The sequence below is a fragment of the Falco cherrug genome, chromosome 14 (assembly GCF_023634085.1).
Source record: "Falco cherrug isolate bFalChe1 chromosome 14, bFalChe1.pri, whole genome shotgun sequence".
NCBI classification, from domain to species: Eukaryota; Metazoa; Chordata; class Aves; order Falconiformes; family Falconidae; genus Falco; species Falco cherrug.
This window is the reverse complement of record NC_073710.1, coordinates 23758416-23784882: the sequence shown is the minus strand read 5'-3', so window position 1 is coordinate 23784882 and position 26467 is coordinate 23758416. Positions and strand designations below refer to the sequence as shown.

Sequence of the window (26467 nt, the reverse complement as noted above, 5' to 3'; positions counted from 1 at the left end):
CTCTATGCACTAGCACAGGGATGTGCTCTTCCCTACACGGTACTGAGCAGAACCGTCTAGTCTAGGCTTGAGCTATGCAGAGGCTTGATCAGGATACACACCCCTTTCTAGAAAGATACCCAAGAGGAAGATGACTAATCTTTATAACGCTGAAAGCAACAACGGGAGGTTTGCGCCAGCTGATGATTTCCGATCTAGAAACTTCAGTGAAGGCGTCAAGCTACCGACAGAACAATAAGACAGTAGCTTCAATGCACACACAAAAATGAGATTGAGTGCCTACATGCAAGGTAGGTCTCATGCAGCAGAAACAGATGCAGTCAATCTCCTGAGCTTACCTTGTTTTCAAAACAAAACAAAACAAAAAGCAGAGCACGCATTTGCTGCCTTAACAGAGTAACATCTAGAATGCCCCTCACCCCTCATGAGACTTATAATTTTACATACCGGGAAGACCAGGTACAGGTAGACCGAAGTACAATTACAACTTGTTGTACACCACAAAGTATAAACCAATGAAGATGCTTTATACCAGTCAAATGTGAATAAACTATACTTTCCACAGAAAACAGAACTTACAACTATTTATCAGAAACAATCTAACCGTTTATCTAAATTTAAGCAAAAATCTGCCTCCAGCAGCAATTCTCAAAATACCCTTCTTTGTTGGAGATTAAAGATGGTATGTTACAACCTAAAAAAGCATCCACTTCATCACCACGAATACACCTGCACTACGCATGTTTCCCATGCAAATGAGCACCCTAACTTGGCCAACAGGCTGACACATGTCATGCTCATTAACATGGGAAACATGGGATACTTTTTCATTCCGTCTTCTTTTTTATATCTTGCTTTACCAAGCAAACCCTTCACTGTCCATAAAAAAAAAGCCATAAAAAGGCTTAATTAAAGAAGCCTTCAGTTCTTAAGCAGGCAAGAATATTGAAAAGCTACCAGTCCAGACCCTAGCATTACTATCAAATATAGTTAGCTCAAGAAAGATGTTGGTTTACCTCCCCTTACCCCTTACCTGCTCTGGACTGAACAATTCTTCCTGAAAAAACATGAGGGAGAACTCAGCTGGGCAGTGATCTGGTTCTTTGCTCCATTTTTCATCTGCTTCCTGTGTGGTCAGAAGTTCCTGTAGTATTTTAGCAGCAGCAGCAGTTTCCATAGACAGAGTGGTATCGGCAGCACAAAGAATGTCAGAAGGCTGTAATGGAGACAAATTCAGTGCTCCATCTGCTTCCACCAGAAATGATGTGTCTGAAGTTACAGGAGTGAGACATTCCAGCTGGCCTTCCTCAGTTGAAGGTGGTGCGTAACTATTAACAGGCGGTGCCTGATTTCCATTAAACTCCAGGATCGAATACTGGCTCTCTACAGGTGCCACTCCCACCTTTTCAGCTTTGCATGATGAATGCACCTCAGCGGCAACCTGAAACGTGGCTTCAAGACTGACTTCTGCCTTCTTGTTTTCTTCAGATATATTACATAGCCAGTCAGACGGCATCAGTTCAGCTTCATAAGATGACTGCATTGGAGGATTCTGGAAAAAACAAAATACAGTGAACTTGTGTATCAAAAAATTACCGTGACAGGATGTGTACTGATTCTGTTTATCCATTTATCCAAGCTTGAAAGATTGTCCGTTATTCTCAGTTAAATAGCAAGTTTAACCAGAAGAAAAAAGATAAAAGCTACTGCTTTGTCTTGGTTTTCATTAACCACCTTACTCTTGGCACGCTTCCTTTCTTCTATTCATGGTCTATCCTGGAGAGAAGGTTACTTACTAGGAGCTGGTGTATGCCTGCAGATGCATTGTCTGCACACCCTTTGCACCGCAGGTGTTAAATATACCCAAGCATTCAAATCAGAGACTTCTGGTCTTAGTAGGACCTGTGGGGGTACACTAGAACCACCCTCTTCACGTGCCACATACGTAATAGAAAATGAGAGAGAAAATCCACCCGCCTTCAGTTCCTTCTAAAACTCAAGCATTCCTGTTGTTGTAGTATAAAAAAATCAGTATAAACCACATCATTTTTAAGCAAAAGAAAAAGGTCCACATGCTGTAAATGTGCATATGGACAACACAACTTGAGGAACTCACCGCTTCTTAACCAATAATACCATTTTCCTCCTCAAGTGATTGTCCATAGGCACATCTACACAAGGGGTGCCCCCCAGGAACGCCCCAGTCCCAGGATGAGTGGGAGTTCAAATACCGGTGAAAGCAAATACTGCAAAACTGCCCTGCCTGTCACAGCCTCACATCTGGACTCTCCGGTCATGACAGTGTCCCACAGAGGCACAACCCCAAGTCTGCATCGATCTGCATAAAAACCCGACAGAATTTCAGGTCAGAAACACTTCTTGTAGAACCTACAGAGACTGCCTTTGCCATCACAGATCAGGTCTGAACACTACTAAAATTTTTCACTGTAATGACATCACAGGATGACAGGACACAATCAGCAATCCAGTGATGATTTTTTTAGTAGCATTCATATATATCGAATAACCTTTAAAACAGAATGAAGACAATGAAAGAGTTTTTCCAAAGCAGCAAGTCCTACCCAAGTGAAATGATAGATGGCATTTTAACAGCCAGTGTCTGTACTGCTACTTCTTCTGGAGGTGACTCAGTCAAAGGACACTAGAAGGGTCATTTCTTCTGACAAATACAAGTCATACAATGATGTTGAACAGAAACTCAGGTCTATTTAAAATACAGCCTTCTTTTGGAAGAGATCCAGTATGAAGGAGTAGTCCTTAGTGCCTGACTATCCTTAGACCTTTTAGCTGAGGTCATGGTTAATGAAAAGCTACTTCCAGAGACGAGTAAATTAGAGAACAGGAAGCTACAGGATCACCTACTAGGAAAGCTGTATCAGATCAAATGCCAGTGAAGGACTTGGTCTCTCCCTGATGGAGATACCACAAAGAGATGAGATCCTGTCTCCTGGGTGTGTGAAGGCAAGTCCTAGTGTGGATTCGTGTAGATGTGCCAGTTTGCAGATAGCCACAAACTGTGGAGGGTGGGGGGAAACGGAGGGGGAAATAAAACCTGGAATTTGAGAAATTTAGGTTAAGTTAAGCAAAATCTTTTCATTAAAGGCTAAGCCACCTTTATGTTTTTATGAGATAGGTTCAAACATTATTCCTCTCATTTGATTTTTTTTTCAGTTCTATTTTTTTAAAATGTTAATAAGGTGTTTCATTTCTGTTGCATTGCTTGTTTAGTGTCATAAGTAGTCAGGATTCTAAGTAAGATCTGGATTACCAAACCATCCAGGAATAAGATCATCCCTGCCAAAAACCAACCAACCAACCCACCCATACTGAAGCTTTTTCTGCCTCTTCTTAGGGGACCTCAGCTTGAAGCTGTTACAGCACATATTGTCCTCTTGGATGCACTACAGGATCTCGTGTGTATTTCCAACAGGAGAAAGGGGCCACACAAAGGTACAATTTAAATCCTTTTAGTTCACCTGGAGAAGGATGGGGGGAGGCAGCAATGAAACAAGGAAAACCGATAAAAGATTGAGAAGTCAGGGCCTGAAAGACTAATAGCTTGCTGGTCATGCAAGCTCAAGAGGAAAAATGGTCTAACTTAGCAGAAGTGGTGAAAGAGAAGACGGGCATTTCACTTACAAGATTAGCGTAGCGTGTGCAGGAATTAAAGCACAACCACACCTTTTCAGGGACCGCTAGGACTACACAAATCTGGCTTGAGTGCTTGGGCAATCGGAATTAGTTCAGACTTGATTTCTTTTTGAAATAACACGGCTGATTATCATTCCTTATTACAAACAAAAGCAAACTACTTAGGACTGCTTTTAAGGTCAGAAAGTTGTTCTTTTTTCTTGCACGTTTATTTCTTCCATTTCCCGTTACCTCTTGCTTCAGTTCCACAAGGAAATACCGACAGCTTAATAACCACGGTAATAGCAATAATCAAACGGCAGGGCTGCTATTAAAAAAAAACAAAACGAGGTGAGGGCAGGAAAAAAAAAATTAAAAAAATCGCTGAAATCCAATATGTAGCCTCAGTTCACATCTATGATAAAGCAGCGGGGAAGTATTGAGCTAATGGTTGTGAGCTGCCAGCACTGCTGTTGCAGAAGATAGCAGGAGGTCTCTCAAAAGACTCATTCCTACCCAAGGATACTGATTCACCACACTAATCCAAACCCCACTTAAGAGAACCCAAATGAAAAATGGGTAAGAAGTTGTACCTGAGCTCCCTGTTTTGTAACCAACCGTGATGAGTGTAATACAAACCTCTGAAACCCCGATTTCAGAAACCTGGTGAGATACACCATCATCAGCCACCGTGTCTGGGTATAACCACCTATGTCCCCTTGCCATTCCACGCAGTAATTCTCTGTAGCTTTTCCTGGAGAGCAAACTGCAGCCAACCAACCAGTTAGTTACCGGCCTGGTCTGCCCATGTTCCAGTCAGGGTCACCTAACACTTTCAGCAGCTCAGGTGCGTACTGTACAAGCCCAGCAGCTGGCCTCCAAGACCCAGAAACTCCACCTGTCTTAATCTCTCCTAAACTTAAAAGTGATGCTCTCTGCAAGACCCAGTAAGGAACAGCACAAGGTTAGGCTTCCTTGTCCAAGAGTGCCCGCTTTTCCTTCTGAGACCACAAAGCACCGTCTGGATCCAACAGAAACGGGGCTGGTAACCAGCTTGCTGACTACTAGTGTGCCGATACGGTTCGCTGTCTTCGGGACTGGTCCAGCAGTTTCGCATAGGCTTTGCCACTCCTACCTAGCAGCACACAGCGGGACCAAACAGCCTAAAACGCCCCGCAAACCACGCTTCAACAGCATCGCACTGAATTCCTGCAACTGGTAGAAGGTATTGAGTGGAACGATAGGAAATATACCATGCAATAGTTCTATTTTTTGTGAAGAACAATAAAAATGCTTAGTCAGCCAGGGCTGATGAATTTTACCGCTTTTGAGGATTTGTGCAAGTGGTTACTGATGGATGATCAGTACACCAGCCGGGCAGGATGCTCAGTACTGCAGCTTGCCACATCCCCCAGCAGAAGTTTGGGGAAGTATATGCCCCAGAACACACAAAAGGCAAACTGATTATTCCCCACAGCTCAGCAAGAACCGCAGGCAAACTGCTGTCTTCTGTACCACCTGCACAGCCTGTCACCACGTTCCAGGAGAAATGACCTAGGCTATGCTAAGATCGGAAATCTCTAGAAGTCCCGTTGATCCATGCGGTACGATAGCTGTGTTACCCTGCTCAGAGACAGCCGGTTACTGACCTGGTGGAACTGATACAGGGCACTGCTCGCCTTTGGCCTTCTCACGCAGAGGATCGCCTTCCCGCAGTCTGCCCAGATGCTCGGCAGCTTTTTGCTGGGGGTTTCCAGGAAACAAAGCAACCACTAGCAAGTGGCCGAAAGCTCTTCTGACTCCACACACTGCCCATGGACTCGCTTCTCCAAACAACTGATTTTTACTAGACCCTTTGGACACTGTATATTATCCTTCAATCTAGCCACAACACCACCTCTGACAACTCCTTTGGAATGATTTACTATCCCATGGATCTCGGCCTTCCGAGATAAGCTATTTAATTGTGACTGCCCATCGCTCAGATGGATCCTCATGTCCTGGAGGAAAAAAGCAGCTCACAATGAAAGTGAGATGACAAAGATGCACTGTGCAAAAAATAAGTACTACAATATCGACGGCATGACTGGCTGTTGGCTATTTATAGCCTTACACTAACGTGTTACCCTGGCCATAACCTGCCCATCTTGGATAAGCTTATTTTTTAAAAGAAGTCATGAATAAAAGAGAAAGGTTGATATTTGCAAGACAGGAAACTGGATGATCAAGCTTGGGTAGGTCAACCCTTTTTCAACACGCATAAGCATAACTTGCTTTGCTTGTCCTCTGTGAGGGGGAAAAAAGTATATGCGTTATGCTGTAATAAAAAAGGAAGCTCTTGCATTTTTACTTCAGATCTTCTGATATCTGATAAGCCAGGCCCTCCAAATAAGGCGCAGTTTCCACTAAAATTACATAAAGCATTTACAGGAAGTACTGGAGTTATCTTTAATAAGAGATCTCCGAGGTGGGGCCCATTCCACAAAGTCACCTTAGTTTTTCTCGTTCATCAAATCAAACTCAGGACTGCAGGAAACTATCTGAGACAAAGAAGTGGAGCTGCTTCTCAGTATTTTCATAATATTAAAGAATTTCTTTTTGTCCAGGCAAGAACATTCTTCAAATACAAATGCAGGCTCATTAACTAAAAGTGATTCTGGTGAAGTCAAGCAAAAAACCACTCCACTGATGAGGACATCCACTATGCTGCTACCCTGAAACCTAACCTGAATTACAAAACTACTCGTTTAACATTCAGTGGTTCTTTGAAATAGGTATTTGTAAACCACATCACTTTCACTTTATCAAGCAGATCCATTTTCAAATTTATATCCTTAATTTCACAAGTGTATAAACCTGCAGTTCATTCATACAGTCTCCTTCGCTTTCACCTCCTTTCAGTAGGCTACGCTCACCTGGAGAAAGCTGTCATGGGTGCACGCTGAAGCAGTAGGACCAGCACAGCCAGCCAGAGGATCTGTGTGGGCTGCTGCTGAACAGCTCTGCGGTGTGGCTGCAAGAATTCAAACACAGCTATCAGACTGCCGGGACTTGTGCCTGGTGTGCAGAGTTCTATTGCTTACTTTGATTAAACATTTCAATAATCACACAGTAAGCGAAATTCCAGAAATTTATTCTTAACCAAGAGTGTATCATTCCGAAGAATATCATGACTACTCCTAAACTACCACTCACCAGAAAGGTCTTCATAGGTAAATGAACCCTACAGCCACAGATGCATTCAAAAGGCGCGACTGGACTTGCACTGTCAGGTGGCACCAATAACTAGTATTTCTCACATGGTCTCCATGACTGATTTTTCATTATTAGACACTCTCGGATAATAAAGCTTCAACGCATTTCTTTGACGCAATTCTACTACTGTCAAAGGTTTTGCAGATAGTTGAAAGTAAACAGAACTAAATCCTTAAACTAATTATGGTCTAAGGCTAGTGGGGAAAAAAAAGACTTAGATGAGCGTATTTTATGTTACTGACTTTTCAATAAGAATCATAATGAAAAACCAGGGAAATCTTTTTGTCACGGAAGTTAACAAACAAGTTTGAATACACACAAAAAGAAATCTTTTGACAAAGTTCTACTTTGATTTCATTTAATGGGACTTCAAAAGTGAAATGAAGAGAGTCAAGAATAAGATTGAACATACATTCTTTAGTTCTCTCACTTACTAAATACATATCTTAAGGTTAACTATCACTCTCCAAACAAACTAATCTTGCTGCTGTGCTTTCATGATGAAGGAAACCAGACTTTTTCATGTGGACATTTGAAGAAACACGCCTTCAGCATTCTGTATGTTATAATATATAGAAGAAAGGATAGCGGAGAGATTAAGAGATACACAGGCACAGAAGTAAAACCGCTGAGACAGTCCTAGAGTGACAGTGAAAATTAAAAGATTTATCATACTCCAGTGAAATGTCACTTACACTCTCAGAAACGCGAATTAATTCACTGGAGGTTTCAAACGCCTCAGATTCCCTAAGTTTCTGTATTTTAGTTTTGATTACACCTTGCAAAATTTGGTATGTTTTCACTGCGTTCTCGCACCCACCTCCCACCCGAGAAGATTCTACCTGAGCAACATAGCCAAGTTATCCTTTAAACTTAAAGCAACGAGCGTCATCCAGTGAGAGAGATCTCCATATTCATGTCTAAATCTACGCTGGTCTCCCTCAGCTCCCCTACAGGCAGTACTTCAAAACAGGCACTTCCAGGACACCAGGAATCTTACCCCAAGACAAACTCTAAACCGAGCTACGTGAAATCGCACCCGAGACGCCCCTTTCCTTCCCTTGACTATGGGAGAGGGCTGGGGCCTTAGCTGAGACAGAGACAACTACAATTCATCATGATGAGTTTCAGCCTATGCTCTGTAACCAATAGAAACGCAAAGCGGGGACCACCTCCCACCTTAATGAAGCAAGTATTCTGGATGAGGCTTGGAGCTACCTGGTCTAATAGAAGGTGTCCCTGCCCATGGCAGGGGGGTGGGAACTTGCTGATCTTTAAGGTCCCTTCCAACCCAAACCATTCTATGACTCTCAGGACACCTGCTCCTGGGAGAAGACTTGATAGTTAGCAGCTGGTAAGGCAGGCTCCACACTTTGGCCACCACAGTAATCTCTGCATAAGGGGCACAAGGCAAGGAGCACGTGGCAGAAGTTGCCTGTCTCTTAAACATTTAAGTGTGTCTACAAGAAATGCCCAGCTCCTCAGAACCCTTCCTTGACAAAAATGACGTTACAGAAACTGTTGATTATTGTCCGAAATGTTCTCAGCAGAGGTCTCAGAAGACATGCACAAAAGATGTAATGATTTCACTGTGTAGGATTTCTAAACAGGGATAGATAGCTGTCTTTGTGAAGGTGCGGCTGCCAAAGGAGGAGCAGGCAGAAGGAAAGAATAACAACTGAGCTTTAGTTTGTTCAAGGAAAGAGTCACTGTTCTGAATTTCAGAAGTTTTAGGGAAATTAAAATAAACACCACAAACCCACAACAAATACACCACCACTCCCCAGAAAATACCCTATCATGTGATTTTTCCCATTCAAGGTAAGGGCAAGGAAAAGAACAGTAATTTGCTTCAACTCCTCTTCTGAAGGATAAAAACACTTCAGTGAGACTGATTTACTTTGTAATTGAGTGATTAAATGTGACTGACAATTGTGGCAGAAATAATTTAGAAAAAAGAAAGGAACCAAGACTTTGTACTTTCTAGTTTTCAGTGTGTAAAAAAATACAACATAAAGAAGCTAAGCAAGAAAAAAAATTTAGATACAAAAACAGTATGAGCAGAACGAAATATTCTACACCAGGAGTCCTCAAACTACAGCCCACGGGCCGGATATGGCCCCCAAGGTCCTCAATCCGCTCCCCCGTATTTACAGAACCCCCACACCACCACCACCCCACCGGGGGTTGGAGGGGGAAACCAAGCAGCTGCAGATGACTGCCTGCCACCTAATCTGCGTGCCGGCCCCCTGTTTAAAAAGTTTGAGGACCCCTGTTCTGCACAATACTTTTGACTGATCTTTGAGTTTAAAACCTTAACCTGGAAAAACATGAGACCAAGGCCTAGGATACTACTTCTTAACAAGGTCTCGGTGCTTTAATACCATTGTCCAAGTTTTGCTTAATTAAAAAAACAAAAATGAAAGTTAGCCTCACACCGACTAGTATTGGACAAATGTTCTTCTCCTCGCCCTTTCACCTCAACAGAAAGGCTATCCAGAAAATCACCAGGGGACACACAAAATCTGGAGGAAGGGCACGAATACCAAACAGAAACTCCTTTTGCTTTAGGTCCATCTTCCTTTTAGACTTGACACTTTCTAATTCTCACTTGAGATATACACATGGTGGAGTATTGTAGAAAAATATTGGAAAGTCTCACTTTAAAATCTATTTTTGAAAAGCAAATGCAGAATTTTTTTTCATACCTGTTGGATAGCAGGCTTGTGAGCACGGCACTGAAGATGCAGAGCTGCTGCAATTTGCAATGGATGCGGCAACACTTTGAGTCCCTTGCTGAAGTGGCGGAAGAGAAGCCACAGGCTGGAGGGTGTACGTGGCTCCTGTTGGAAGCGTCTGGAGTACAGGAAAGGCAGCCCCTTTATCTGGAAAAGCTGGGGAAGCCCCTTGCCCTGGCAGCAACCCAAGTGGTCCCTGCTGGATCCAAGTGGAAGGGACTGGAGTCGGATCTAATCTTTGTGCTGGTAAAGTGCTGGGGGCTTGGCACGAGGTTGCCATGTAGGAGTAAGGAGAGAAAACACCTTGACCGTAAAGTTGATGAAACTGTCCTACAGTCAGCAGTCCTGCAGTGGGTACAAAATAAAGCGAAACAAGTGTTAAGGAAAGGAGTTTTCACAGGCAAAGAAAGGCAATAGGAGGAGCCAAGGCTCTACAACATGATTTGGGAAGACTACCTTTGCTCCAGCATACTTAATCCAGAAAGGAGACTGTACTCTTAGACCCGAGCATGCACTAACTGCTGTGTGGCACACGAGCGAAGCGCCAACCCAGAGGTGTCTGCGTAGCATTCAATCTCCTTAAACTGGCAGTAACGAGTTACCCATATTTAGAAATGTGCTATAAATCAAAATGTGTAGTAACTTACTAAACCAAACAAAAGCAATTTTGAAAATACTGTGTGTTAAATCAGACAATACATTTTAAAAAAGGGACATCATAAAGCAAGATTTGACCAAACTCCACTACTGACAGCTCACAAACAGCTAAGGGAAGGGCAATGTCAAAATCCTCCAATGGACTTTGCAAGTACTTTATGACAAGTCATTTATTTGGTCAAGAAAAAATTTCAAAGCCAATTTTTTCTCAGTCAGCTCAACTAGTTCAGTGCAGACTAAAATATCCCAGTCTTTGCCATTTTGTTATTTCCTAGACAGTCCTTTTATTCTTCTCTATTATTTTATAGTTTCCTCTCTCAGACAGTTACTGTTTCATGAAATGGCATTTGCTTTTATACCATGACAGCTCAATTTCTGTTTTGGTGACTTTGTGGAAACACTGACAGTAACACCGCAAACGCCTGTGCTCATTGATTTCTGCAAGAACTACTGCATTTGTGACTCCCCTGCAGGATTGCATTTAGCCATGAGAATTACAAGTTTCAGGATGGTTCACGTCAATAGGGCTTATCTAGAAGCCAGGCTTTCTCAGACCTGTAGTTTCCAATTCTCACCCAAAAGGACTTTTTTTAAAAATAGCCTCACATTTACCTCTTGCACTCCTCTGATGAAATCAGTAACATACAGTCATTATTCTGCAAGTTCACATTTAACCATTAAGAATCACTAAATAAATACCAGCTGACCCTGAAGATTTGCTAAGACTTAATGTATAGGACCGTTTATTTCCTGTTCAGTACTTTCACCATTTATAAACAGAGAAGGAACAGGGGTATGAAAATTCTTTTGTTTATATTTTACCTTTGGATAGGGACATGAAGATTATCTAGTTCTAACACGTAAACAAGACACCACGGGATGCCAAGTTACCAACCTCCAGTTGCTGTCCAGGAATTGTTCCTGAATGTTTAACACAGCGTTACACGCTGCAAGACACTGGGAACAGACTGACGCTTTGCAAACACAAGTATCTCTTATCTATCAAATTACCTCACATTTACAGCAAAGACATGCCGCTGAATAGTCAGTACAGAGCGCACAGTGCATTGTCAGCCTGTCAGAACTTGACCGCATAGAAACCCCAATGTTTTCCTTGTTCTGTCTTTCTAGAAAATGAGACTCCTAGAGCAAAAACTCTGAAACTGCAGCCATAAAAAGAGGACAAAAAATGAAAGTGTCATCTCTTTCTAATAATTTCCTTTACCAATGGTCTGCATTACATCAGACAAACCACATGTCACTGAAGTCTGCAATGACTCACCTTAGCCTTAACAAGGTTAACATCAAGTCATTACTTTAAATGCTTCCTAGCCTCCCTACTGAAGTAAGTTCCATCCCTTTTCAGATGCTTCATTTTGTCTTCTTGGTATTGCACGTGCAGTTCCACACACATCACAGAAAACACCACTTGAATTAGATGACAGTTCCTACCCTGACACAGTAACCAAGAGCATGGGGATACCCTACTCTGCTCTAAAGGCCAGCCGGTGCTGCAGACAGCAGTACTGTCAACTGCTTCTCCCCTTCTCCTGGTCGCACAGTCCTGCCGCTTCTCCTACACCGCACCTTACAGCTCTGCACCCATGGGGTGCATCACCCAGGTCCAAGAGCCAGCCAGGCTATTAAAGTCTTCTCCGATCATTGAACTGAACCAACATGTTGCTGTATCAGCTGCAAGGAAGACGACAGTTAACATGCCACCAAGGGAATGGGAAGCCGGAGTGCTCTTCTGGCAGCAGCCCAAGAGCACTGCAAAGCAAGATATTCACATCTTCCTTACACAGCGCCAACTACAAAGCTTTAGGGCTGATACAAAATTTGTGGAAAAATCCTGAGGGCTCACACTTATCTTGGGAAAACTCAGATCCTCTCAAAGAGGGTTAGAAAGAAAGAAAACATGTTCTAGGGCTTTTCAGCAGTATTATTTTCTCATTAGCTCTCACCTACTTATTCATTCCATTTTAAAAACTACATAGCTTGTGAATTCTTTTTCAGGAGACAACTGACAAAAATCTTACTACCAGGTCTTGTCGCCTTTGCACAAAACTAACAGGATGCTCTAGTTATCACTTCACATGACTCACTGTTTCACACACACGTAATGACAGCTTATTAAGCATCCCTACTGATGGGCATCCTTACTGACAGGCAAGAAGCAGTAACGTTCATCTGGTAGAGCTGTGCCAGCTCCAGAGATCGAGCAAGGGTGTTCTTAGTGTAGTACGCAATGGAGACTGTACTGTAGTCTACAGGCAGCCTGAAATACATGTGAACCATGCTACTCATGCTTACTGGCAGCAGATCTACCTGCATAAACAACAACAGCTTCCCTACACCAGGTGAACTGAGATGCCACCGGCAAGGACAGGTAACCCTTCTCCCTCAGGAGAGCGTTGATTTTCAAATCCCATGCCACCCAGCGCTTCTCAAAAACCCACCAAGGCCCCACATGGCCCACTCTGACTCACCAGGCCTGCTGAGCATCGAGGGCGGAGGCAGCGGCTGCCCGTTCAGTGGCGTGCCAGGCAAGCGCTGGAAGCGGTTGGGTGGGCGGCTGGTCACATCCAGGCCCGCTGCCATCTTCGCCTTGCTGCCCTTCGTCAGGCGCTTCAGGTGGACAAGGAGGTCGGGGCGGTCGCGGTGAAAGTGGGGGCTGCGGAAGCGATGCAGGGGCCCAGTGCAGTTGCCACCGTTGCCTTGTCCACCCTCTGGGCCCGGCCCAGGCCCGGGCCCCACCACACTGCTCCCCGGCAACATCCCCACCTTGCGGAAGCCATAGAGACTGAGCTGCCGGATGAAGCTGCTGAAGTTCTTGAAGAAACCGGCGGCTGCCGCTGCCCCACGGCCACCCGGCTGCGCGGCGACGGCCGGCCCGGCGCCCAGCAGCTCGCACTCACAGCGCGGCTGGTTGATGACCAGCCCCCGGCCGGAGGCGCCCCAGCGAACGGAGCGGCAGCGCGGGCTGTTGACCAGCCGCCACAGCCTGGCGGGGAAGGTGTCGGCACCGACGGGGACGGGCTGCCGCGACGCGTCCGTGTCGGTAGGTGGCACCAACCGCCGCGCGCTCAACCGCCGCCCCGCTCCTCCGCTTCCCCCGCCACGCGCCGAACGGCACGTGCCCCGCCTGCGAGGCGCCGCCCGCCGCGCGCGGCCCCCGGCCCTCAGCCCCGCCGCGGCGCTGGTCCGCGCAGCGCCCCGGTCCCTCGGCACGGCACGGCCGCAGCCCGGCCCCCCCTCAGCCCCGCCATCCCCTCAGCCCGGCCAACCCCTCAGCTCCCCCTCAGCCCCGCCATCCCCCTCAGCTCGCCGCTGCCCTCAGCCCCCCCTCAGCCCCGCCATCCCTCTCACTCCCCCCGTCCATTCAGCTCCCCAAGTCCCCTCAGCCGGGCCATGTCCCTCAGCCCCCACCATGTCCCTCAGCCATCCCCCTCCGCCCCGCCGGTCCCCTCACCCCGCCGGCCCTTCAGCTCCGCTGCCACCAGCATCTCCCCTAGCTTCCGTGAGCGACCGGGCGGCTGAGGCCCGGGGCCGAAAGTTGCCGCTCGGGGCGGCCCCGCCGCCAGCCCGGAGCCGTCCCGGCGGCAGCCTGGACGTCCTTGAACCACGGCGCGGGCGGGCGCCGGGCCGTGGAAAGCGGCTGCAGGCGGGGCAGAGCGGGGAACACACGTTCCGCAGCCCCGCGCCCCGCCATGGCTGCCCGCCGCCCCGGGACCGCGCGCGGGAAAGGGGGCGGGGCCGCAGGACCACGTGACACAACATCGAATCCCAGGGAGGGGAGGGGCGGGGCGGGGGCGGGGGCGGGTTCTGCTGAGCAGCCGGACCTGCCCGGGCGCCGCGGCTGCCGCGGGGTGCGGGCGGCGGGGACGGAGAGGGGCGCGGGCGGCGGGGGCTCGGGAGCTGCTCCATGTGCCGGGGGCACCCCGGGCTGGTGCGTACCCCTCCGGGAGGAATGCAGCCGGCAGAGCAAAAGTGTCGGCTTAAAAACCACTGGCAGTTCACAAAAGGAAAAGCAAATTTATAAGGAGTGCAGAGGAACGCGGAACAAATCGGGAATTGTGTCACATTTGCCCCAAAACCCCCCAGGACCTGTGCAGTTCTGATCCCCACGCCAGAACAGATCAAGTGGAGTTAAAATGGGGCAGAGAAAATCAGCAGCGAGGGTAAGAACTAGCTTCAGCGGAAGGAAATACTGAAGAAGGAATCTTCAGAGGGGCAGTTATATAAAAATATAGGTAGTAAAGTTGTAGTTAGTGTAAAGGAGGCAAGCACGACTCATGGAGGATTTCAAACAGGAGAAATCAAATCAGGTACTTAATCACAGGGAAACCGGGGAACTAATTGCCACAGGATGTTTTGGGTACCACAATGTTACTTGGCTAAGGGAGGGTGTGGGGGGGTGCGTGTGTGTGAAGAAAAGAGAGAGGAAAAAAGAACAAGATTAGCTACATTCACAAAGGCCAGAACTCTTAAGCGGCACCTTTGTCACTGCGAGTGCTTGCACTGTGCGCTGGCACAGCTCTGAGGCGGTGCCTGAGCTGCACTGGTGCAGATCTGCCCTCTTCTCAGCCTTGTGCTGTCAGCTGTGACTGCAGGCAGACTGCAGGAACCAGCAGAACCATCCTTACCGCTGCAGAACAGGAATCTGCTACGAACCAACAGGCAAAGAAGAGCAGGGAGCCAGGGAAGGAAGAGTGCGGTGATCTCTCTCTCTGCTTGCATTTGCCCACAGGTCACCAGCAGTGGCAGAAGAAAATGACATTCCTCTGTCTTGGCTGCCCTCAAAGCAAGACAGTAGTGAGAAGACTGAGCACCTGTGTGTTTTGTGACCTCAAAATACATTATCTTGGAGTTGTCGTAAGTTTTCTTAGCAAGAAGGTACAAAACCAAACCTCTTCTTTAACTAAAGTCGTCCTTATTGCTTTGGTTTACAGCACAGCCCCTAACCACCAAGGCAAGTAAAAGCGCAGTAAGTTCCAGAAAGGGAACAAAATTGAATAAGCTGATGGGAAACTGTTCCTATTTTTAAACTGAAAGCAAAATCCCTCTGCTCTTCTGCATAGCTGAAGTGAGGAAAATGATGTTTGGGTGGGGTTGCTTAACAGAGTTTCACACTTCAAATTAAACCAGAAGCAGAAATTTTGTCAATGTTGTCATCAAAGCTGAAATCCAGCACCACAGAAGGATGCTGCTTTACCCAAGGAATTAATGGCCTGCGATTCTAGTAAGCTCATGCTGTCATCTTCCCAAGACGCTTTGCAATTTTTTTCCCCTCGGTAATAACTTATTAAGAATTATGTTGCTCAGTGTAAACAGCTAAAACTTAAGTAAAGCAAATCTGAAAAATCCAGAAAAATGTCCATTTCACAATAAATTCTTCTTGGCATTCCTGAGGTTGTCTTTTGCATTACTTCAGTGAAATGAATCTGGGTTTCTCTCTCCTTGTGCAGCAAGAGTGCCAGAAGACCATGACTACCTGATGGTGGGACAGATGAGGTTTTTAGTGTATCATCCGTAACTCAGGGCAGAGCCAGCAATACGTAGTCCATAACTGAAATGCAGAGCATGATTCCCTAAAACTAACACACAGAAACAGCGGTCCCTTTCGTACCACTGGCCATTCTTGACTTCAGCCACAAGAGTGGATTCATTTGCCACTTCTTGGTCAGTGGGTTAAATTTGGTCCTGAGGACTTTAAATGGTTACTTTAATCGTCAAAGATTGTTATTAGCCAAAGGTGATGGGAGCTGCAAGAATAAATAGCTTATTACTAATTTGTGTCATTGACATATGAACTCAGTGCTTTCCTTCTTGTTCACCCATATGAACTCAAATTGCTGTTAGCCCGCACGCCCCTATTTGCCATGTACCATGGCAGTTACTCTCTGGTGTCTGCCTCTCTCACAGCTGTGCCTTTCTCTGCAGCTAGCTTTCTTCCTCCTTCCCTGCTGCGGGACACCAGAGATGTGTCCATTGTACAGACGAGAAGGGGCGCCTTTGCCAGAAATTCATAATCCTCTTCTGCCAGTACTTAACCTCCATTCCAACCTTTTGTAATAACCTCCTAGTTTTCTACATTTCCCTTGCTTATACATATATATAGTACAAAAAAACCCTACCAACTTAACGATGGAAATTACACATTTTGCAAACTGATTCTGCAGAGCTGAACAAAAATGTTATTGTTAGCTTGTCTGCTGTATGTCAGGGCAAGGACTGTATGTCAGTGGGAAGAAAAATCCTTTGTGACCAAAATGTAAACCAAAGACCTATCTTCCACAAAGTTCAGAAGTCTGTGGCTATCCAACTGCACAGCAGTTCTGTCATCAGAGCAGCTTACCTAAACTCACCACCTGTTAAAGGGGGATGATGAACTTCTGCCCCTTGCTTCCTTTAATTGCACCCTCTATAAAACCGGTTTCATTTCACTCCCTGCTGTTCCCTGGTGTGGGGTCAGCAGGATGCAAACAGCACCCTTCTGTGCTGTGGATTGGGGTCTGATGGGTGAGCAGTCTGCTGGGGTGGGGGTAGGAAGGGTACCGAGGTGGCACCCCCCAAGCCCAGGGCACACTCGCTCCAAGGACAGGCAGCCCCCCCTAAGTCAGCATTTGAGAACCAGAAGATGCTGGTGAGGGCTCCCAGCATAGGGCTCTACTCCATTGTCTGTGGAGGAAAGAGGTTTATGACTTTGATGTTTATCAAGATGAGTGCTCTATAAATTCATGCTCCCAAAAATTCATGCACTACTATCATGATTTTTGGGTGCAGAGCGCAGGAATTTAGTCGGTGGTCCTAATCCACCCAGCTAATGCATCTTAATAAAGTACTATCTGTCAGCTGAGCTACAGCAGCAACGGGTGTGTTCTGGTCAGCCTGAGTTGCAAAGCAGTTTGGCTAGATAAGCATCTTCTGATACAAAAAGTTTTAAGGGTAGGACAAGCCTTACATGACTGTCTCTTGTAATTATCCATTCACACAGATCATCTTTTTTGACATACTTTGGAAAAATTTTGAAGTGTTCCCAAGATGTAGGACAAGTGGCTGGATCGTAAGAGCATAGATATTTCAGATCCAGGTGGATAAGTATCTGAACTACCTCAGGCAAGATAAACCCAAAGTTTTGTCCTCACAAACCAATCACAGAAATGAAAAATTACCGTTATTGTAATATGACTATATGTAAAATGACAAACAAAATATGACAATAGGGAAGTCAGTGGCTTTGTTACATACTCTCATAATCTGGTCCTTAAAAGCTATCTCCTGGCTACATCATTGTTGAAGTGAAATTCATTGCTCTCTTTACACATCTTTGAAACTCTCATGTATCAATGACTATAAGATCAGAGTATGATCATCTTCAAGGAAGAGTTGGTAGCTCACTCTTCGCCAAGGTTGTAGAATGACCAAATCTGGACTTCTGCACACATTGTCAGGAATTTTGTCTGATTTTCTATATTGAGGGATGTGGGGTGGGATTGTGTTTGTGTCGCGCAGAATGTGCTCTTAAGTTCCTGTATTCAGTTAATGCTGTGATCATGCTCAGGAAGGTCCTCCACTGAAGTCAGGGCAGGTACAACAAAATGAGAATTCTGGATTTGGCTTCATTGTCCAAATTCACAGTGTCTGGGAGATGGATAAGCCAGGCTGATACTTACAATGATGCGTAGCCATTCTCAGACAGTTTAGCATAATACGTTATTCCAAAATTCTTTTGAACGTGCCAGCATTTGGACATTCATAAGGTTTTTAACAAAGAACTCTCTAAATGCATTTAAAACCATTTTAAGCCTTGTATCACTAACAAGAAGACCGGAAGAATTAAGTTGCTGTGACTTTGCATTAGTGGCTATGACAGCATACATTCAGTTCTGACATTTACTGTTATTCCCATGACACCCATAAATACTGCAGACAGCTAGCTGGCTGATCACACATTGCTTGGCTTAGCTGCTTCTATAATTTAGGAGGGGTTAAGTTAGCATTTGGAAAATAGAAACTTTTTTACATTTCATATTTATTACTTTGCAATTTTCAAAAGGAAAATCACCCCACACACACCATGTTCTGATCCATCCAGTGAAAAGTTCCTCAAGGACCAATAATTCCTATTGTTGTTAGTCAGTTCTCTAATATTACAGATTAATGTGGAATATCTTTTTCTGACTCCTGTTTGTGGCCTTGCCCATGTGATTTCCTTCATGATATTTTGGGATGTGTCATTTAATCATTCAAGGTCATCACAGACATTTTGCCTCCTGCAGCAGTGAATCCCACAGTTTACTTACACATGTTAAATATATTTCCCAATAATTGTAAAACATGCCGCTTCTTTCCTTTTCTTTCTCTCCATTCGCACTGCCAAATGTTACAGTAAAAGGAACTCTAAAGCTTATTTTTCCTGCTACCATTTCAGCTAGTCCCTGTGTCTTAAAATCTTTGCTTTAGCAAAGCATTTCAAATACAACAATAGCATTGAAGAATATAAAGATGTCATATGTTTGATTTTCCTCTGCTCATTTAAAAAATGTGTTATCTGTATTTTCTGTAATTTCTGGTGGAGGCTGGGCAGAAATCGATATTGCTATTTATGTTTGCTCCTACGGAGAGGTTCTGCCTACCCAGAGCACAGTAATTGTGCTAAGTAATTGAAGTATGGGATTATTTTAGGCTAATGTGTGTTTACTTACTCCAAGTTAAATTTCATCACTGCTACTTCTATTTCCGTCTGAAATATTTCTTAATCCTCCACAATTTTTCACCATCTCTGCTGAAGCACTTCTCCAATAGTATTACTGACTGCCCTGTTTCTGTCTTCTTCCTTCCGCACATCAAATGTCTGGGATTTTTTGGTGTTATCTTAGAAGTTTAATTTCTATCTAATGCAGATTTGGACCATTATATCAGATACTGAGCCAGAGTCATGTGGCTTTTGTGATGAGCAGTCCTGTCTCACCAACCTGCAGGTTCTAGGAGTTGACAAGCATATTGATAGGGGCTTGACTGCTGGTTTTCCAGAAGGCTTTTGGCAAGGTCCTTCACCAAAGGCTCTTAAGGAAATTCAGACATTATAAGGAGGAAGGCAGTTGCATGGTTAAATAACTGGGTAAAAGACAGGGAACAGAAGATAAGGATAAACGTTCAGTAAATGGTCAGAAGGCTGTTTTTCACCTTCATGAGCAACTTAGGAGTAGGTATCAATGACAGATGAGGTATCGATCTTTACAAATAATATGAAGTTATTCAGGATGGAGCAACTGTCAAGGACTGCAGAAGCTGCTAACAAAACTGAGAAACTGTTTAGATGTATTTTGCACCCAGTTATTAAATGTGTTGCTTTATTTGCCTCATCTCATAAAGACAGAGTGGGAAAAAGCTCATAGGAGAACAGCAAAGATCAGGGGTATGGAGTATCTTCCATGTGAAGGAAGACTGTGCAGACCAGGACTCTTCAGCCCAGAAAAGCTCCAATATGTGACAGAGGCATATAAAAGCACAAATAGCCAGAGAAGTTTATTGTTTATTTTCTTTCCCTGTGGGACAATTAGGGTTCAGCCAATGAACCTCGCAGGAGGCAAGTTCACACCGAACAAAACAGGGTGAATCTTTATACAATATGTAGTTAAACTGGTGGAAAGCCTTGCTGTAGGATGCTATGAATGATGGCCATTTACACGATCTCAAGAGGACACTGTGTAAAAGCCTGGACAGGAAATTCTGTTGAGCTAATAAATGCAAAGATTTTCCTGAATCCCTCTGGAGAGGTCCATAAGCTGCACATTCTTGGCAAGAGTGCATACCAGGAGGTGTCACTGGAGGCTTTGCATCCCCAGGCACCTGCTGGTGGCCACGACTGGCAACAGGACACAGGGTTAGACACCGTGCAGCCATTTCTTATGGTCTGCTCCCCTCAGGACACTTGGAACAGCTTCTCTTCTTAAGCGACAGCAGATGTTGTGCCTAACTGATGATATCCCAGTCAGCAAAGTTACAAAAAGACCCGTCAGCTGTATATTGAGGCCAAGAAAGTTCAGGCTGAGACACAGGTTTTAAACACGTAAGGTCATTTCTGTTTGGAAGCCTTAGTCCAGCCGCAGCACGCTCCTGCTCACTGAAAGCTTTGGAAGCAGCTAAGATTTCCCTGTGGCTGCTGAGCTCAGCAGAACGGGAATGGTTTGCTCCTGCGGACTGTCCTTTCTTTTGCTAGCTGCATGCTTCCCAAATCCCTCCCTGCTAATGAGGGCCACAGAGAGGCCACCAGGACCCTTCTAGTTGTGAAGGAGAAGTTGAGTAATTGCTAGCTGCATGTGCCCCTCTCTCCGTACCCTTCCCAGCAGGTGCGCTGGCTCTTCCCTTGCTACGCAGCCCCTCCTCGCTTCCCCAGTTGCTGCATTGCTGCCCCTACCAGATCTTGGGAGCTCTCCTGATGTTGTAAACTGAAGGAGGGTGGCTATCCTCATTTCCCACTCTTACTATTAATCCTACTCCTCTGTCCTTGTCGAGATACTATTTCCACCTTCGCCCTGCTGATCTCCCACCTTCCAGGGCCGATGTCGCCCATGCAGCCGCCCCTGCCAGGCACCACTGCCTGCACCTGCCTGTGGCTCCTGCTGCTCTCCGCAGACCTCACCTTGCCCCCTGCGGAACAGTGGGGCTTGCTGGGCTTCTTTGCCTCTGCTCTGTTTTCTTCTGCCTGAGCTCTAACCGTGGAATTGTTCCTTGCTTTGTGCTTAAGGTTAAGAAGCTGAACTAGTTCCCCAGGTGTTCCTTATTGAAAATGTCCCAAACCCAAAAGTAGTTAAGTATTTATATGCCCCTTGTTACTCCTGAAAGCGAAAGGAAAACACACTTTCCCTACCATTGTCCCTGTTTGACATTTGCCATAGCAAAATTTACAGAGGAGTTTGGTGTATGGCCCATTTGTGCATCATATTTTTAATTTGGAAACACAAGAAACCCAAAGCCTCATTGCCATGAAAAAGTAATGCTCAAATCTGTAAGAATATAAACTATACTTTATAAAACAAGCTCTGCTTTTCTCTCACAGCTCCCATCTCAGGTTGCTTTCACTTGGTCCTTAGTGATAAAATGGCACCATAAACTTGTTTTATGTCCTGCTCTGTAGTAAAGCACAGTGTAGTAGGTGGCAGACACAAGAAATTTATATTCTTAGTCACTTCACTGTGAAAGGTATTGATCACAAATGAGCGGTAGCCTCAACATGTCAAATTTATAAACAGCAGAGAAAATGGAGACGGACCAAAGTAAAGGTATGAAGAAAAGTTCAGTCTTTACCAGCCCCTGATGACTGATGGTGTGATTTGCCTCTGAGTGGTGGAAGGGAGTCAGAGAGGGTCTTGGACTTTCTCTTGTGCTATCCTCCTGCAGATGGCTGGGCTCGGGGCTGGTGGGTGTGCACGTGTTCTTCGCAGAACTCTGCAAGGGAATGCTGAGATGTGGTGCTAGAAGACATGAAGCTCGGTGCACGGCAAATGCTGTGTCTGCAGCTCACTGCTTGCAAGTCCCGATGCAGACGGAAGTGGAAGGGTGAATGATGCACCTGATACTGCAACTGTGACTAGCTGTGGCTTTGGAAAGAGCAGAAAACTAGTCATGCAGTAAGTGTGCCTGAAGCTTTGATCTCCCTATAAAATTATCACTTTTCTCCACTATTGAAATAGACGTACCACATATGCATTAAGCCAAATGGAAGAGAGCATTAGTTTTTGGACTGTCACCGTCTTTAAGCACCAGCAAGAAAAGAGGAATTTGTTTTCCTGCTTCAGATACTACAGATTCTGTGGGACGTTGACATTTTCTTACAAGCCGTCTGTGAACTTACTCAAGAGAAGGGCAAGCTAATGAGGCAAACATTGTTTGCCTTAAGTGTCTGTTTCTCCTGTGTGTCCGGGGGCTGTGACACAGTCCTGCAGACTAAAATGCAACCCCCAACAAACACTAACGATAAAAAAGGAAAGCAAACAGAAAAATCCCTTACCGTCTCAGAGATTTGCTTTTCCTTGCTCTTTCTTCTTACTTCCTCGGTGTTTTCCACATGAAATCCCGTGGCTTCACTGTCACACCATGGGCAAACAAGCAGGGCCGGTCTTTCGCGTTCCTGCACTCAGCATGGTCCCCAAAGCTATTTTGATGGGTGGGCGGGAGGGGTGGGCTGAGCCTGGGTGGCCGCTCTGGCTTCCAGATGAAGCTGGATCTCCCTGGTACAAGAGGCAGTCGGTGGCTGCAGAGCCTGGACAACTGACAGACCATCCTAAGCCCCTAACCAGAGAGCTCCAGCCATGGGAGGGATAATAACAGACACCCAGTTGCCTCCCTCTGGAAAACTAAAGGAAGAGGAAAGGCTAGCGCAAAGTTTCTGGAGGTCATAATCTGGGGCATCCTGCTGTCAGTGGGAAGAATTAGTGGCTGCAGAAAAAAAGGATCAATGCAGAGGTCAAGAGTAATGTGGAGAGCTACACACACAGAGGGGAGAGGAGGGAGGGCAGACAGCCTGGAACGTGCCTGGGTCGCAGATGAGCATGAACCAGGTTTTGGTTCGGCCTTGTGGACATCAAGAAAATGATGTGGCCCTGTTGTATCCTGCACAGCGTGTTGTCGGTTTTGTGCGTTGCCTGTGCTGCACCTCTCTGGCCCTGGCTGAGTTAGTGCACAGGCAGAGACCCCCTCTCCTGTCTGGCACACCACATCCAGCACAGCCCGGACACAGCCTGCCTGCTTCTGGTTCTGCAGAAGCTCGTCTCTTGCCTGTGTGAGACCCTCTTCGGAAAGCTGGCCACCAGAAAAGGCAGTTCTTCAGTACTGAGAATCCTTCCCCTACAGGTCAAAGAACTGTAATTTTGGATTCTCTGCTGTCCTGGGTCTGGCTGGGATGCAGTTTATTTTCTTCACAGCAGCCCACACAGCACTGTGTATTAGATTTCTGACCAAAACAGTGTTGATAACACACCAGATTTTTACCTAGGGCTGAACAGCGTCAACAACTTCTCTTTCTCACTTTGCCACAACCCACACAAGTAAGTTCAGGGTGGGCAAGAAGTCAGGAGGGTACACAGCTGCAAGAGAAAAGGTGGAGCGAGAAGCAGGGCAAAAAATCCTGAGATACCTGCAGTGCAAAAACCTGAGATACCTCACCCTTTTTAAACACATGAAATACTTCTATGCCTGTGCACACACTCATGTAATTAATCAGAATTTGTGCACGTGACCTTATCGTTAACTTGGCCAGCATGCTCAAGGCACTCTAAACAAAAAAGAAGTGTTTGTCAACACAAAGCGCATCAGGTAGTGTGGTCACACGAAAGAACAAGAATCTTCATATGCATCATATTTGCCAAAAAAACTGAAACACAACAAAACCCCAAACTTGCCTCCAGCTCTCAGGTCAATTTTTATCAGTAAGTTGTATTTGTAACATTCCTTATATGCATACCTTCCTTCATCCTCAGATGTTTCACTGGAAGTGCTATCATCCGGTACTTGACCATGATTGCCACTGGAAGAGCTCATCTGCTGATGAGCCCTCTGCTTTGAAGGCTGTCTTTTACTTTTGTTTGCAACTTTGGCATTCAGGGCAATTTTACTGCATTAAACAGAAAGAAAGAAAAAAATCACCAAGTGAGTAGGTTTGCAAAAAATATTTCTGTGAAACAGATATACTTAAGATGATGTCCAGAAACAACTGAGACAACAAATATCTATGATAAAATCACAGACCTGACTGCAATGATCATGAAAGATACCCAAGTATTTAAAATCCTTGCCCTAGGAGTCAGGGGGACACATGGAATCTGAGCTAGATCCAGGTTAAGCTGGACTATACCCAAATAGCCACAGTACAGAAAGCATCTAGAGCAGAGAGGTTCTTCATCTTTGAAGAACAGACAGGAAAAAACTCCTGCTTAGGTTTACATTAAAATATGTGTGCCTTCTTTAGACTTTTGAGATTGGTTTGATACTATCATCTTTTCCTGACAAAGGGCATATTAACTTAATGAAAACACCAACTGCACAGAGATCACTAAAATCACCTAAAAAAGGGAGTAGTAGCAAACCGCAAGTTCCTACTTTTCTTTTCTAGGTGGCCATTTCCTACAAAAATAACTGCTTTTTCTAGTCTTCAGTTCTGGTTTTGAAGATGCATTTTGCCTCAGTATTGACAAGGAAATCACAGGAATTTGGGTGGGGGTTTACTTTTTTTTTCCCCTTTTCTTTTTTTAGAGCAGGCAATAAATTTGAACCTCCATCATGCACTTCGTGTTTTCTAAAAAGAAATTTTCTTCATTTTTTGAGAAGCAGTGGACTACTCACTATGGCTTTCACCACTGAGGAAACTACTTCAACTACTACAGTATTAGAAAACCTAAGACACTTACATAGTACTACAAATAAGAATTAGAGATTATTTCCTTAGCTTACCATTTCATTGGCATTTTAATCAATTTTGAGCTCTCCCCAGATGAAAAACTCTTTTTGTCTTTTTCTTCTATCGTGTTTTCATTCTCCATTTTCAAACAGTCATTCTTCCTTACAGTAATCTTTTGTTTCATTTGCCGATTAGTGATGTTATTTAATTTATCCACACATTCCTGTTTTGCCACGGCCTGCACTTTTGAACATCTTTGTTTGCTTTTTTCGTTCTCAACCTATAAAAACAAAGTTAAGCTTCATGTATTTCTAGAAGACAGAAACTCCACATCCAAGATTGATTAATTCAGGGTTTACCCCTGAAATAATCTAAAATGAAATATTTTTTTTAATTCATAGAGAAGCATTTTCACAAAATTACACTACAAAATGTATTACGCCATTGAAAGTACTTTGAATTCACTCATGATGCAAGACATAACAAAAATACAGCCCTTAGAAAGAAAACAGTATCTTAAAACATGAACAACAAAAAAAGTGAAAGCATTACTGATGGACAAAGAGTTAGGAGGACTGCACAATGTTAGTTGTAACACCACCAGAAAAAAATCAAGTGGAACTGTGCTGGGCTACTGCTCCCTGAACAAGGGGAGGAAAGAAAAAAAGATCCCAAACCCACAAACACAACTGGTTTCACAGGAAAGAGGAATTTTAGTGAAAGGCAATGAAGACACACCATGCAGATATCACAGCACATGAATTATTAGTCAAGACCCTGTTCAGAAGCTATTTTCATTCTTTGATTCAGAATCAGAACCGATAGAATTGTATGGATTTCTTTTTAAGGGAATGAAGTGATAACTACTTGCACTGGAACCGAATGCCACCTACTGTTAAACTGGAACAATAATGCATTCCGTTTTCCAAAAATGGGGAAAAAGACAACTCTCCACTGCCCTCTTTATTCACCAGTCACCTATTTCCATTAGAACAAAACCCGGTTTGTAGGAAGCATCTTCCCTTCATGAGGAATAGCTCAAGTGAAGAGGAAATATTCTGCCTGGCTCCAGAAGGCTGCGGGTCTCCCCAGGCTCTTTTACACACGCTCCATCGCTGCTATTGCTTCAGCAGCGGTTTTACCTCCCAACAGAGACCTCCTTAAAAACATGTTCTGACTTTCCTGAACAGTGGATTGTATCTCACAGTTTCATTGATTTGGACAGCAGAATCCTGCAGTTTCCATTGAAGCTAACAAAGACTGTGTGCTTTCAAAACCAAGCACGTTCAGCACCTCCATCATAACTCTGAATTAGAGCTATTGCCTAAACCACTACATGCTGCACACGCTGCCCGTGCCAGCCCTGGCTAGCCCAGCCCTGTTTTACCGATTCATCCAGGCACTTGCATCAGTGCGTCTGACTTGGTGAATTTACACATGAGAAACCAGGCATTTCTGACCAACACCCATGCTCTTTAACTGCACTGGTTATTTTTAAATTGATGACACATTACTAATAGTCAAAATCACATACACCACAGATTTTCCCTGAATTTCTTCATAGAATCACCTGTGATTGCTGTTGTCAAATAACATGACTGCTTCTTTCTTTACCTGCAGAAAGCTTGGCACAACACGTACAATATTGTACAACATACAGCTCCATCTGACAGTCAGACCAGAATGACCTTCCTGCAGTGCAGGCGGGCTGCATATCTCCAGTAGCACCCACAGCCCCAGCCTGCACTGCCTTAGAGACAGCAAA

At 44.9% G+C, this 26467-nt stretch overlaps 1 protein-coding gene across 1 annotated transcript in view; it reads right to left on the bottom strand.

Annotated features, from left to right (window-relative positions):
* The window catches only part of LOC129737385 (heat shock factor protein 5-like), a 35110-nt gene extending 11286 nt beyond the window's left edge, over positions 1 to 23824 (bottom strand). Inside the window, exons 1-6 of the mRNA XM_055726954.1 lie at positions 23770 to 23824; positions 13774 to 13959; positions 12791 to 13402; positions 9615 to 9989; positions 6567 to 6664; positions 1034 to 1552 (exon numbers count right to left, since the gene is read on the bottom strand). Of these exons, the coding sequence (XP_055582929.1) occupies positions 1034 to 1552; positions 6567 to 6664; positions 9615 to 9989; positions 12791 to 13402; positions 13774 to 13959; positions 23770 to 23824 (1845 nt within the window). The remainder of the gene's footprint in view (positions 1 to 1033; positions 1553 to 6566; positions 6665 to 9614; positions 9990 to 12790; positions 13403 to 13773; positions 13960 to 23769) is intronic.
* Positions 23825 to 26467: the final 2643 nt, after the last annotated feature.